Raw genomic sequence first — 14,330 nt, 5'->3', positions numbered from 1 at the left:
TGATCGTCTTTCCTCTGATAGCCGAGCAAGCGGTGTACGGGCACAACAGAAAGTTTAGGAGTCCGTACACCGCGCCGAGGAAAGACAATCAGAAATTAAGTGGAACAGTGCTCACCCGGGCACTCCTGCTGCTTTGTTTTAGTGATCGGTGGTGGTCTCAATGCTGGGACCCCCATCGATCAAAATTTCTGACATATCACTCTCACTATGACACGCCAAATGTTTTTTAAAAGTTTAGTTACCCCTTGGGGACTGAATTTATTGGTTTGAGTTAATGTATGTGCCTGGGTCTTAATTTGCTTAAGGTCTGGGGTATAAGACAATTTATGGTGTTTATTTCTGAATTTTTATGTTACTATAGATGCTGAAAAAGGCTACAGAATCAAGGGGAAAAGATTTCTCATCAGGAAACCCTGCAATCATCAGGAGAAGTCGCCATAACGGTCTGTGTCAGATGGAGAAGAAAAGAGAACGACCCATCAGTGAAGACATCACCTGTGAGCCATTGCATTTATAGATCTGTCACCTCTCCTGATATGTCTGTTATCGGAAATCCTTGTATTCCACATAAAGTTTTTGTGTGCCCAGGACTAATAGACAAATGCGTGTTACCATTCCCCTTGTCAGAAGGATATGTCCCTACACAGTGTGATACTGTCAGCGATGGTTGGAGACTGTCAGTATGTAGGGACACAGCCCTTTGACAAGGGGAATCGTAGCACTCATTTGTCAATGCTTGCACAGAAAGGTGGTATTTAATATAGGCAGGGCGGTGGTGGAGAAGGGGGCCCAAGCTTGTGGAACAGCCCAGGGCCCATAGTTTACTTAATCCGACACTGGCAATAGCCCATTGTATTTAAGATGTTTTTTGTACTGTAACTACATGGCCTGATGAAGACGCTTGTCCAGCGTCTAAACGTGTAGCCCTTATCACATTATTATGCCATTGTTATCATTATTACGCCAGATTATTGTCTCGTTTAGCAGTGCCAATTTGGGGTCCTATTTTTTCTCCTCATCCATTCCTTTCTAAACTTTGTGGCAACAGTTTTTGTTGCTAGTTTGGAGCTTGGCTGCAGCTTTACAAACGTGGATTGTGTTTCATGCCAATTCCGGAGTTGTGCCTGTGTTTGCACAAACTCCTGAGGTGAGCACACTACTGTTCTCATCTCTTCCCTCATCCCTCCTTGGGTAATCTGCACCATGTGGCGCCGTGCTTTGTTTTTTCTCTTTTAGCCATATATGGACAGTGATGTCAGAGGCTCCCCCTGAGAGCAGAATCCCCAGACGTCGGCAGCCCTCTGGCCAGGGATTCCGCTCCAGGAGTAAAGTCTTGACGTCACTGTGCATATATGGATAATGACGCCGGGGGCTTCTCCTAGAGCGGAATCCCCAGTCAGAGCAGGGTCTGGCCGCCGGGGATTCCGCTCCTATGGGGAGCTACAGTGGGGGGGTTGCTATCCACAGGCAGGGGGTGCTTTCTATTGGGGGGGTTGGTGCTATCTACAGGGGGGTGCTATCTACATGCGGAGGGGGGTCAGAGGGAGCCCCTGACGCCACTCTCCATATATGGTCAGTGACGTTAAGGGCTTTACCAAATCCCAAGACGGGAGTCCCCGGCCAGAGATCTTGCATTTCTCTGGCCGGGGACTCCATAGTTTAAAGCCCTGGCTTCACTATCCATATATGGACAGTGCTTTCAGAGGCTTCCTCAGGCTCAGCGCTTAAAGTAGCGTGGGGAGTCCTCAGTCAGGATCAGTTTCTATAAGCCATTACAAAGATTGATTCCTGAAAAGAGGCCGGTAAAAACTGATCCATTGAACTCTATGGGAGCCGTCTGGCCGTGAAAACTGCCAAAAATAGTACATATCCTATTTTTTGTCCACTACTATTAACAAACACGGCTGTGTGAATACACCCATACAACTTCATTGTTCTGAAAACGACCGTTTGACGGACGTTATAAAAACGTCCATCACATGCCGTTTTTCACTGTCGTGTGAATGTAGCCTAAGTGCAACTTTACATGAGTGTATTCCTTTATATGCAGAGTACTCATATAGCATCCGTGTTTAATGCACATTTGTATTCATATCTATCATTTTCTAACGCTAAAAACAGATGATTTTTTTTAGGAGAAATTACTTTTTAATGAAGTTGGCTTAGTGGATGGCACTGTTGTCATGCAGCACTATGTTCCTGATTTCAAATCTGACCGTGGCCAACATGTGCATGGATGTTTTTTTGTTACTGCGGTTAAAATCGGCCTTAGTGTGTATGTGTGTGTTTGAGACAGAGAATTTAGACAGTGAGGGACAGGGACTGAAAGGGGTAACAATCATTACAGCGCTGCAGAATATGGTGGAACATGTATATAAGTAACAGGAAATAAATTCCTTGGATTAGTACCATAGATACAATATGGATAAAACGCTGACCTCATTTAGATGCTTTTGTATTTTGAACACTCTCCATAGACTTTGATAGTTGTTTTAGGTATAAAAATACAACAATTTAGTACCACAAGCAAAACGTACCATAGAGTGCCCATATATGCAATGTTCAATAATAACAGTCTCCTAAATTAACATCCACTTTAACTGCAGTAGTAATCATGTCACACTCTCCACTGTTTTCTTCTATCTTGCTCTACCTCCATTCCCATTGCATGTTTGGTAAAGGCTGTGCATTCTTTTTTTTAAAAGCCTACCTAACCTTTCCGGTGACTTTTCATAATAAACTGTCATATGTGTGTAAGTGAGAAATAACACCATTTCTGACCTTGATATGACTTGTATTCTGCATTGTTAGCAGTTTTCCCCTCTGCAGGCTTTAATTTTCAGTTTTTTCTGAGCTAGTGGGTGGAGTCCAACTGCTATCATGTCTTTTATACACTGCACACAGAGAAGAGGAAAATACTGCTCTCCTATCGCTATCTATCACATATAGAGAAGCAGCAGCATGGAGGATATTACACAGCAATAAAGAGCAGTATAGCGGAGAATCCAGCACTGGGGTGACATATGACTCTTACCAGCAGCCGGTGTCTTCTCTAGCTTTACCTGTTCCCCCTCCCCGCTCCATAGACTTCTATGGGCATCGTATTTGGGTCTGTGTCTGTCTCTTAGCTCTCCTTCTATATAGACTTATATTGGCAGGCTCTAAAGAGACACCCCCCACTTCCTGCAGTCCGTCTCTTCTGCTCTATAAATACAGACAAATTTTGCTTCATAACAGGGGGTGAATGACAGATTACAGGAAGAGAGAAATCTAGTGACAATAGCTTCACACAGAATTTGCATGGATAAAGCAATTCAATTTTAATAGTAAGTAAATTGCAAAGTTGGTATATATCAGGTTTACTGTTAGATCAGCATAAGTTGTTTGAAAAGTTAGTGCCCATTTAAGTTATCATTTGTACTTCACTCAATAATGATGGAGTGGACTGTTGTACCTCAGCACCTGTTGTGTTCAGTGGCATACATAAAAAACTAAGGGTACTCCATAGCGAAGCTCAAAATGGGTCCCCCACTTTGTTGCTGGTTTTATCCACCCAAGACAGAGGGCTTAGTATTTGTCCCTCCCCATCCTTCCATGACCTATGCACACTCCTTACTTGCTAAAAATGCAATTCCTCTGAAGTCTTGCACAGGTTTTTGCTACCCAGTAGTAAAGGGGATGAGACCAACCAGTGCTGGGCCCCTCCTTTGCAAGGGCCCCATAGCAGTTGCATGATCTGCCTATCTAGTATGTATGCCCTTGGTTGTGTTATTGCTTATACTTACTTATACTCCAGCTTGACCTGTTACTGCACTCGCTGAAATTGTGCACTTCTTGTTTTCTGCTGGTTACTGCAAAAAAGAGCATGTCTGAAGTAACTTAATGTGTACCTGTCGTTTCCTTTGTTTTTTCAGAATAAGCTACCATGTGTGTCTACATGAGGAGTAGCACTATTTCTGACTGTTTTCCCCTTTGCATGCTATATCTGTAGTATGCATTTCTCTCTGAGCTGGGGGTGGAGACTAGCAACCATACACTACACATAGTAAGAAGAGGAGAATCTGCTCTATAAACTTCCCTTCTCAGAAACCACCCCATGATCATTCAGGGCATATCTAGAAAAGTACTGACCTGTACTGATGTGAATAAAGTGTTTTAGTCATGGTAGAGAGTTTCTATGCCTGTCATTCTGCTCTTATCTCCTGCTCACTCTTACCCCCTCCCGTCTCCATAGACATGTGTAATCTGATGCATGTGAGCTGCAGTCTGACTCAGGACAGATAGTGCTGAATTTTCAGAGTGAAAGTCAGTTTAACAATGTGAGGGGGAGCAAGAAAACAGCCAGATAAGAGCAGAAAGAAGCATTTTTCTCGGAAAAGATATACTTCAAAATTTATTTTAATGGCCTGTACTCAGGGCCGCCATCAGGAATTTCAGGGCCCCCTACAGCTAAATTTTCTGGGCCCCCCTACCGTGGCACCGCCTGTTAACGGTACTCCATCCAGCACTATATCATGGTACCCAGGGCCGCCATCAAGGGGGGTATTATGGGTACTGATGTGAGAGGCCCGGCCAAACCTAATTGAAAGGGGGGCCCGGCAACTGCCGCGACTTGCCTTTGGTAGAAAAAAAAACAGGCCCCTGCAATGGGGCTTGTTTTTTTCACCAAAAGAATGTCGTGAGCTGCGGGCCCCCCTTTCAATTAGGTTTGGCCGGGCCTCTCACATCAGTACCCATAATACCCCCCCTGATGGCGGCCCTGGGTGGCATGGGGGTCGTCATGGGGGCCGTCAAACACTGCCGCCAGTGCGACCGATCGCGCGCACCCGCAAACTCCCGCGCATGCGCACCCGCGACCGCCTGGAACCGCGCACCGAATTTTGAGGCAGATTTTGACCTGCCCACACTATCTTGCCGCGTTTTTTGCCCGCGGCGATTGAGGACAGCAGACAAAAAACGCAGGGAAAAATGCATTTTCTGCCTCCCATTGATTTCGATGGGAGGTCAGAGGCAGAACCGCGGCAAGAAAGGACGTGCTGCTTTTTCTTTTTTCCGCGACTGACTCCCATTGATTTCAGATTAAATCAATGGGAGGCGGTTTTGGAAGTTGTTTGGTGCTGATTCTGACGCAGTGTCCGAGTCAATATCAAGGCCCAAAAACTTTGTGAACTGGGCCTTATTGTTAGGGCTTATTCAGACGAACGTGTAATACGTCCGTGCAACGCGCGTGATTTTCACGCGCCTCGCACGGACCTATGTTACTCTATGGGGCCGTTCAGACTGTCAGTGATTTTCACGTAGCATGTGTCCGTGTGTCCGCTGCATAAAACTCACGACATGTCCGATATTTGTGCATTGTTCGCGCATCACGCACCCATTGAAGTCAATGGGTGCATTAAAATCAGGGCCAGCACTTCCGCAGCCGTATAAACTATGAATGAAAACAGAAAAGCACCACGTGCTACAAACATACAAACATACAGAGTGTCATAATGATGGCGGCTGCGCGTAAATCACGCAGCCACGCATCATACGCTGCTGACACACGGAGCTGTTATGGACCTTTTGCATGCGCAAAATGCCACGTTTTTCGCACGCAAAAATCACACGCTCGTGTAAATCCGGCCTTAGGGTAGGAACACACTAGGCATGAACGCTGCGGATTTTATGCAACACATTTTATTGTGGAAAATCCGCAGCGTATTACAGTCGCAGAAGAGTGGATGAGATTTGAACAAATCTCATCCACACGCTGCAAAAAAAATGGACCTGCAGTGTGGCTTTTTAAGCCGCAGCGTGTCAATTTATTCTGTGGAATCGCTGCTCCTCTGTTGCGGAAATGCTGCGGTTCTGCCGCAAAAATCACACATGAGAAAAAAAAAAAAAAGGTACTTTTTTAAATTTATAAAAAAGTTTAGACTTACCCCGGCCGTAGTCCGGGTGACGCGATCCTCTATTCTTAGCGCAGCCCGGCCTCCTGTCATGACGTTTCATACCATGTGACTGCTGCAGCGGTCACATGGTCTACAGCGTCATCCCAGGAGGCGGGGCTACGTTCAGAAGAGAGAGATGCGTCACCAGGACTACGGCCGGGGTAAGTCTAAACTTTTTTTTTCCTGCAGCATTCCCGCAGCGGACATGCGTCACGAAACCTGCGCCACTATTTGGTGCGGTTTTGCTGTCGGAATTCCCTGCGGCTACCGGGGAGGATAAGCTGTGTAGTTTTACTCAGCATATCCGCCTAGTGTGTTCCTACCCTTATGATGTCGCTCCTGGAGCTGCTGCCGGTCTCTAAATAGGAAATTGGTCCAGTAGAATTTGGAATTATTTCTTTTTGTGAACCAGCTTAAAAAAATACAAAACTTTTGTGTTAGGGCCTGTTCACATGACCGTTCGCTTCCGCTCCGGGGTTCCATCTGAGGTTTCCGTCGGGTGAACCCCGCAACGGAAAGTGAAAGTGACAGCACAGCTTCCGTTTCCGTCAGCATTAGCGCAGTCGACTCCGCTATTGATTCCGTCCGAAAACCTGCCGGAATGGTGACGAACGGAAACCATTAGCGATGTTTCCGTCACCATTGAGATCAATGGTGACTGAAACGGAAGCTGTGCTGTCACTTTCACTTTCCGTTGCGGGGTTCACCCGACAGAAACCTCAGACGGAACCCCGGAGCGGAAGTGAACGGTGATGTGAACAGGCCCTAACACAAAAGTTTTGTATTTTTTTTAAGCTGGTTCACAAAAAAAAATAATTTCAAATTCTACTGGACCAACTGCCTATTTAGAGACCGGCAGCAGCTCCAGGAGCGACATCATAAGGGACACACTAGGCGGATATGCTGAGTAAAACTACTCAGTGTTCATGCCTAGTGTGTTCCTACCCTAAGGCCGGATTTACACGAGCGTGGTTGCCGCAGGGATTTCTGCCAGCAAAACCGCACCAAATAGTGGCGCAGGTTTCGTGAGGCGTGTCCGCTGCGGGAATCCTGCAGGGAAAAAAAAGTTTAGACTTACCCCGGCCGTAGTGTAGGTGACGCGTCTCTCTCTTCTGAACGTAGCCCCGCCTCCTGGGATGACGCTGTAGACCATGTGACCGCTGCAGCAGTCACATGGGATGAAACGTCATGACAGGAGGCCGGGCTGCGCTAAGAATAGAGGATCGCGTCAACAGGACTACGGCCGGGGTAAGTCTAAACTTTTTTTTTCCTGCAGCATTCCCGCAGCGGACATGCGTCACGAAACCTGCGCCACTATTTGGTGCGGTTTTGCTGTCGGAATTCCCTGCGGCTACCGGGGAGGATAAGCTGTGTAGTTTTACTCAGCATATCCGCCTAGTGTGTTCCTACCCTTATGATGTCGCTCCTGGAGCTGCTGCCGGTCTCTAAATAGGAAATTGGTCCAGTAGAATTTGGAATTATTTCTTTTTGTGAACCAGCTTAAAAAAATACAAAACTTTTGTGTTAGGGCCTGTTCACATGACCGTTCGCTTCCGCTCCGGGGTTCCATCTGAGGTTTCCGTCGGGTGAACCCCGCAACGGAAAGTGAAAGTGACAGCACAGCTTCCGTTTCCGTCAGCATTAGCGCAGTCGACTCCGCTATTGATTCCGTCCGAAAACCTGCCGGAATGGTGACGAACGGAAACCATTAGCGATGTTTCCGTCACCATTGAGATCAATGGTGACTGAAACGGAAGCTGTGCTGTCACTTTCACTTTCCGTTGCGGGGTTCACCCGACAGAAACCTCAGACGGAACCCCGGAGCGGAAGTGAACGGTGATGTGAACAGGCCCTAACACAAAAGTTTTGTATTTTTTTTAAGCTGGTTCACAAAAAAAAATAATTTCAAATTCTACTGGACCAACTGCCTATTTAGAGACCGGCAGCAGCTCCAGGAGCGACATCATAAGGGACACACTAGGCGGATATGCTGAGTAAAACTACTCAGTGTTCATGCCTAGTGTGTTCCTACCCTAAGGCCGGATTTACACGAGCGTGGTTGCCGCAGGGATTTCTGCCAGCAAAACCGCACCAAATAGTGGCGCAGGTTTCGTGAGGCGTGTCCGCTGCGGGAATCCTGCAGGGAAAAAAAAGTTTAGACTTACCCCGGCCGTAGTGTAGGTGACGCGTCTCTCTCTTCTGAACGTAGCCCCGCCTCCTGGGATGACGCTGTAGACCATGTGACCGCTGCAGCAGTCACATGGGATGAAACGTCATGACAGGAGGCCGGGCTGCGCTAAGAATAGAGGATCGCGTCAACAGGACTACGGCCGGGGTAAGTCTAAACTTTTTTATAAATGTAAAAAAGTACCTTTTTTTTTTCTCTTTTGTGATTTTTGCGGCAGAACCGCAGCATTTCCGCAACAAAGGAGCAGCGATTCCACAGAATAAATTGACATGCTGCGGCTTAAAAAGCCTCACTGCAGGTCAATTATTTTTGCAGCGTGCGGATGAGATTTGTTCAAACCTCATCCACTCTGCTGCGACTGTAATACGCTGCAGATTTTCCACAATAAAATGTGTTGCATAAAATCCGCAGTGTTCATGCCTAGTGTGTTCCTACCCTAAGGCCGGATTTACACGAGCGTGTGCTTTTTGCGTGCGCAAAAACGTGGCGTTTTGCGCATGCAAAATGTCCATAACAGCTCCGTGTGTCAGCAGCGTATGATGCGCGGCTGCGTGATTTTCGCGCAGCCGCCATCATTATGACATTCTGTTTGTATGTTTGTAGCACGTGGTGCTTTTCTGTTTTCATTCATAGTTTATACGGCTGCGGCAGTGCTGGGCGTGATTTTCATGCACCCATTGACTTCAATGGGTGCGTGATGCGCGAACAATGCACAAAAATCGGACATGTCGTGAGTTTTACGCAGCGGACACACGGACATACGCTGCGTGAAAATCACTGACAGTCTGAACGGCCCCATAGAGTAACATAGGTCCGTGCGAGGCGCGTGAAAATCACGCACGTTGCACGGACGTATTACACGTTCGTCTGAATAAGCCCTAACAATAAGGCCCAGTTCATAGAGTTTTTGGGCCTTGATATTGACTCGGACACTGCGTCAGAATCAGCACCAAACAACTTCCAAAACCGCCTCCCATTGATTTAATCTGAAATCAATGGGAGCCAGTCGCGGAAAAAAGAAAAAGCAGCACGTCCTTTCTTGCCGCTGTTCCGCCTCTGACCTCCCATCGAAATCAATGCGAGGCAGAAAATGCATTTTTCCCTGCGTTTTTTGTCTGCTGTCCTCAATCGCCGCAGGCAAAAAACGCAGCAAAAAACGCGGCAAGATAGTGTGGGCAGGTCAAAATCTGCCTCAAAATTCTTTAAGGAATTTTGAGGCAGATTTTTTCGGCCTGCAAAATACTCTGTGTGAACAGGGCCATACATAAACAGCACTTTGAGACATTTTACTCACTGTGTCAGAAGAGATGCTCCCACTCCAGTCCTCGTCAGGCGATGTCTTCGGTCCAGATGTCGTCCTTCACCTCCAGGCAATGGCGGGGATCAAAGAACTCCTGCCGCCGCGCAAGAACTGGACTCCTCCCCCTCTCCTTACGCAGCTACGCTCTGGAGAAGAAGGAGGAGGAGGCGGAGTCGGACGAGGAGGCGGAGTCGGACAAGGAGGCGCTGGACGAGGAGGCCGAGGAGGCGGAGGCGGAGTCGGAGGCGTGCCAGCAGGTAATTAGACTGTGCGCCGCTGTCCTGGCTGTTCTTCCCAGTTGATTGGTCGCTGTACTTTTGGTGCGTGCGCACCGCATCCCTCTCGGCGGCGGGCACGAGCGGGTTGCTTTCCGGCGTGTCCGGTCGTTCGCGCATGAGCGCGCGTTTGCGGTAACGAGCGCGGTGTTTCGCGGCGGTGTTAGAGAGGGGGGCCCGCAGCTCACGGCGGTGTTTGACGAGAGGGGGGCCCGCAGCTCACGACATTGCTTTGGTGAAAAGAACAGGCCCCATTGCAGGGGCCTGTTTTTTTCTACCAAAGGCAAGTCGCGGCAGTTGCCGGGCCCCCCTTTCAATTAAGTTTGGCCGGGCCCCCTACAGTAGTACCCCTAATACCCCCCTGATGGCGGCCCTGCCTGTACTATTCCATAACGCAGTTGGTTGAAATTACAGTGCCCGTTGAACTAGTTTCTTGGTCATCTCAAGTTATGCAGTCCTGCTACAAGGGCCCCATGGTAATAAACCATTTTGTCCCTCCTATAATGTGGACTGAAACATGGCTCTGAAGCAGCTTTTCCATTCCTTGATTAGACGCCGCTGTGGTCCGCCTGTATAGTTTTGCAAGCTACTGGCTTAAGTAACAGGTATCGTACCACAATGATCAAAACGGTCAGATAGTGACTCAATCTGGACAGATATGGATAGAGGAAAAACGTATATGACCTGTATGTAAAAGAAGACGTATAACAAATTACTCTGCATTTAATATGAATAAAGTTGCCGCAAACACAGTGGCCCTTCCCACCCTGGTAATGCTAGGCTGCTGCTGTGTTGTATCTGGCTCGTTATGAAAATAGGGGGGACCTCACGTCATTTAAAAAAAAAAAAATAATAATAATTGGAAAGCACGATGTGGGGTTCCCCCATTTTTATAACCAGCCAAATACAACATAGCAGCAGCAGGCTAGCATTACCAGGGTGGGAAGGGCCACTGTTTTAGGGCTTTCCCAGCTTAATAATACCAGCCTGCGGCTGCCCCAGTACCTAACCATCACTACCGTCTCTTTCCGGTACCCCTGGTGGCGGTGGGTACCGGGGTAATAATGGCTGTTAGCTTCTTCATGTCTAACATTAAGACTCGACTTAGTAATGGCCGTTGTCAATCAGCCAGCGACCATTACTAAGGTGGTAGTAATAAAGTTTTGAAAATATACAAAGACATAGGAAAAATATTTTATTGAAATAAAAATTCCGCACACAACCCTCATTATCCATTTTATTGAGAATAAAAAAATGCTGTCATCAAAGTAGTCCTCGAATACGAAGTAGTCCAACAACCGAACTTGTAAAAAAATCAAAAATAATTAGTAACACTTAAAAAAGCAAAACAATTATTATTCTTACCTTTCCTGGTCCAGCGCTGGAGCCGCAATTTCAGTGAGCTGGGCCCTATATCTAATCCTATCATGTGTGATACTGTCTGCTGACCCACTGTATCTAATCCTATCATGTGTGATACTCGTCTGCTGAGCCACTGTGTCTAATCCTATAATGTGTGATACTGTCTGCTGAGCTACTGTATGTAATCCCATCATGTGTGATACTGTCTGCTGGGCCTTATATCTAATCCTTTCATGTGTAATACTGTCTGCTGAGCCACTGTATCTAATCCTATCCATAGCTATAGGGTTGTAGTGCTATAGATATGATGTCTCCTATATACACATATACAGTGAAGGAAATAAGTATTTGATCCCTTGCTGATTTTGTAAGTTTGCCCACTGTCAAAGACATGAACAGTCTAGAATTTTTAGGCTAGGTTAATTTTACCAGTGAGAGATAGATTATATATTTAAAAAAAAAGAAAATCACATAGTCAAAATTATATATATTTATTTGCATTGTGCACAGAGAAATAAGTATTTGATCCCCTACCAACCATTAAGAGTTCAGCCTCCTCCACGCACACACATTTTTTTGGGGGGTTATATGTATTGGGGCTATTTCACCTGACGTTTCAAGACCTTAGTGATGCCCCTGGCTGCTAGTGCTGCATCGTTAGATCACTTAGGAGACCCAGCGATGCAGCCATTGGCCATGAGAAGTTTGGGGGGGCCCAAGAAGACTCTTCACATCGGGGCCCATGAGCCTTTAGCTGTGCTCCTGTATGCAGGGGTATCATACTGTTGCTTTAAATTAGAATGGTAATTGTGAAAACTATGGAAATAATAAAATATTCATCATATCAATGAGGTAGAAAGCATACAAAAACAAAATGTCAACTATGGCCCTGTGAGTCATACATTATGGAGGAACATATGGGTTACATTGGTAAAGAACATATGTAAGTTATTTCTATCTTAAGGCATTACAATAAACAGAAAAATACTGTGTGTATACGCCTTGGTATTAAACCCAGAAATTCTGATCTCTCTCATAGCTAACACAGCACACATACAATATACAGCATTTATCTCTGTTACAGGATACAGAACTATGTATGAACTCCATGGCCATTTACTGTATTACAAAGTGCTAAGGAGTTAAGAGATTGAGAAATGCCTGGAATTGCGCCAATTCTTAATGGGCATTTAAAAGCGGTTTGATTAAATAGAATTAACATACTGATTGCCAATCTGTAGATGGTGCTGGTGACTACAGAAAATCATTACCTGCTCCCAATATTAACCACAACTAATACGAGGCAAGGACCACGAAAGCAAACAGGTGATTAAATTCTCATGTTTATTTCATTTTAATATCAGGAAGCTGTGAGATATCACAGCGCCCAGAGAGATTCAGCACCGTAGTGCACAAAGCTCCCCTGCTGCATGCAATGAGGCTCTGCTGGAGTTTCAGCAGCTGGTCACGTGTTCTGTGTATGTACAGCGTCTACTCAGGCTGGCTGCCTGCTGGAAGTCTGTGTTGGAAAACCACCGCGCTCGGAGACAACGTCAACTTTGGAGTGCATTAAAAAGGAGGTCTGGTGTTAGTTGAAGCAGGCTCCCTGGATTATTTACTACGTGGATTATGAGCATACGGCACGATATCCTTCTCTGATGAGCATTTTATTGAGACTTGAAGTTTATTAAGTAAGGTGAGCCGGCGTATATTATTATCGCTTTCTCCTAGTTCAACAGCAGGAACAAATCTAAACAGTTTAGAGCGGCTGCATTGCTCTGTGTAAGAAGAACCCCACAGCTGTCAAGCCATTGCATTTATTATTAAGGAGCTGGCTGTTCTACGAGCCCCAGAGGTCTGTCTGACATGGATATGACATACTATATGGATGTGATCAGCTTTAACGTAACATTGTGTGCCTCTGTTACAATGCTGCACTGAAGGCACGCACACCTGCCTAAGCCATCATGGGATGCAAGTTGTCACAGCAGCATTATACTATTGCTGGGTCTTAATATATTTTCATTGATATTCAAATCATTCCTGGCACAGAGCGAGCTGGAACACAAAGGCTATTTCTAAGGTGAATATCATGTCTTGGAGGCTTCTGTAAGACAAACCTCCACAATAGTCAGGATTACTTGGGATACAAGTACGCCCAGCAGGATGGAGCAAGGTTTCTATAATCTAGAACAGTTTTTACAAAGATGAAGACTTCTCTGGGTTTTCTTGTGTACTGAAGGACTGTGAAGACCATCTCATCACCATGATCATGTATGGAGAGATGTTACTAAACTCCAGCAGTGCAACCGAAGCCCAGATCATGCTTCAGACCAACACTCCTTACCTGAGCAGCACGCAGAGACCGGTCAGCTCCTCAGCCTTCTACATGTCTACAGCCAGGGTGCTGAAGGAAGGGGAGATCAACAAACCGGACCTGATGACTTATATAATACTATTTGTCCTTCTCTTCTTATCTGTGACTCTCATTGTCCTATTCATAAACTGCCAGCTACGGAATTCTTTCTTTGCAGGTTTCCCTTATGACAGATCCCTCAGAGAAGCCAGGAGTCCCTGGAAGACCCAGTCTGTCTGAAGAACATAGCCAGGATTTGGGATGCATTTTCCTATGTGGATTTTGATATAATAATGGCATACGGTAAATAGCACAAGCATAGACTTCTGTTTTAGTAGTAAACCACTTAAATGCCATTTTACTGTAATTGTTATTATAAGCATCAGTTTTTTTATCCATGACAAATCGCACAATTCTTTAAGAAACGACCGTATGACGTGATTACGTTTAATAATCTTTTTAAAGCTATCTTTCATTATATTCTGTAGAGCCTCCATATTTATAATGACATTGTGATTTTCATCTATTTCTTTATAATTGCATGATTCAGGCAGACTCCTTTATCACTGGATGTCAAATGACAATTCAAGAGCAACTACTACATGCTCAGGGAGCTAGTGGTTTGGCACTCCTAAAGAACCAAATTTATATATTAATATTATAGCGGAGGCATCTCAGAAGATGTAAATGATTTTTACTGTGATAAATTGTATAGAAAATTACACGTTCTGTAAGAGAAATAAATAGCAATATCTCCTTTCTTCTTGGAAACACAGTGCAATGTATTGATCTTTTTTCTGACATTAGGTTATAATGATTTATAGTGTTAAGCTTTGTGCAGGTGTATCTGCAGCTCAGAAAAGACAGAATGCAAAACCTACCACTCCAGGGCCAAACTTATTTGTATTTAAGTTAG

General features: G+C 45.6%; 1 protein-coding gene across 2 annotated transcripts in view; it reads left to right on the top strand.

Annotated features, from left to right (window-relative positions):
* Positions 1-372: 372 nt before the first annotated feature.
* Positions 373-14,330, top strand: part of SMIM32 (small integral membrane protein 32) — a 55,014-nt gene continuing 41,056 nt past the window's right edge. The window contains exon 1 of one of the 2 annotated variants that reach the window (XR_012882345.1): positions 373-497. Coding sequence is in view for 1 of the 2 variants with exons in the window: in XM_075856437.1 (XP_075712552.1) it covers positions 13,325-13,654 (330 nt within the window). In the remaining variant the exon portion in view is untranslated. Of the gene's footprint in view, positions 498-11,857; positions 13,718-14,330 lie in introns of those variants that run through there. The other variant, XM_075856437.1, reaches the window with a different exon arrangement.

Source organism: Rhinoderma darwinii, chromosome 3 (genome assembly GCF_050947455.1).
Source record: "Rhinoderma darwinii isolate aRhiDar2 chromosome 3, aRhiDar2.hap1, whole genome shotgun sequence".
Classification (NCBI taxonomy): Eukaryota; Metazoa; Chordata; class Amphibia; order Anura; family Rhinodermatidae; genus Rhinoderma; species Rhinoderma darwinii.
The sequence above is the reverse complement of the archived record's forward strand: the minus strand, read 5'-3'. Positions and strand labels throughout refer to the sequence as shown.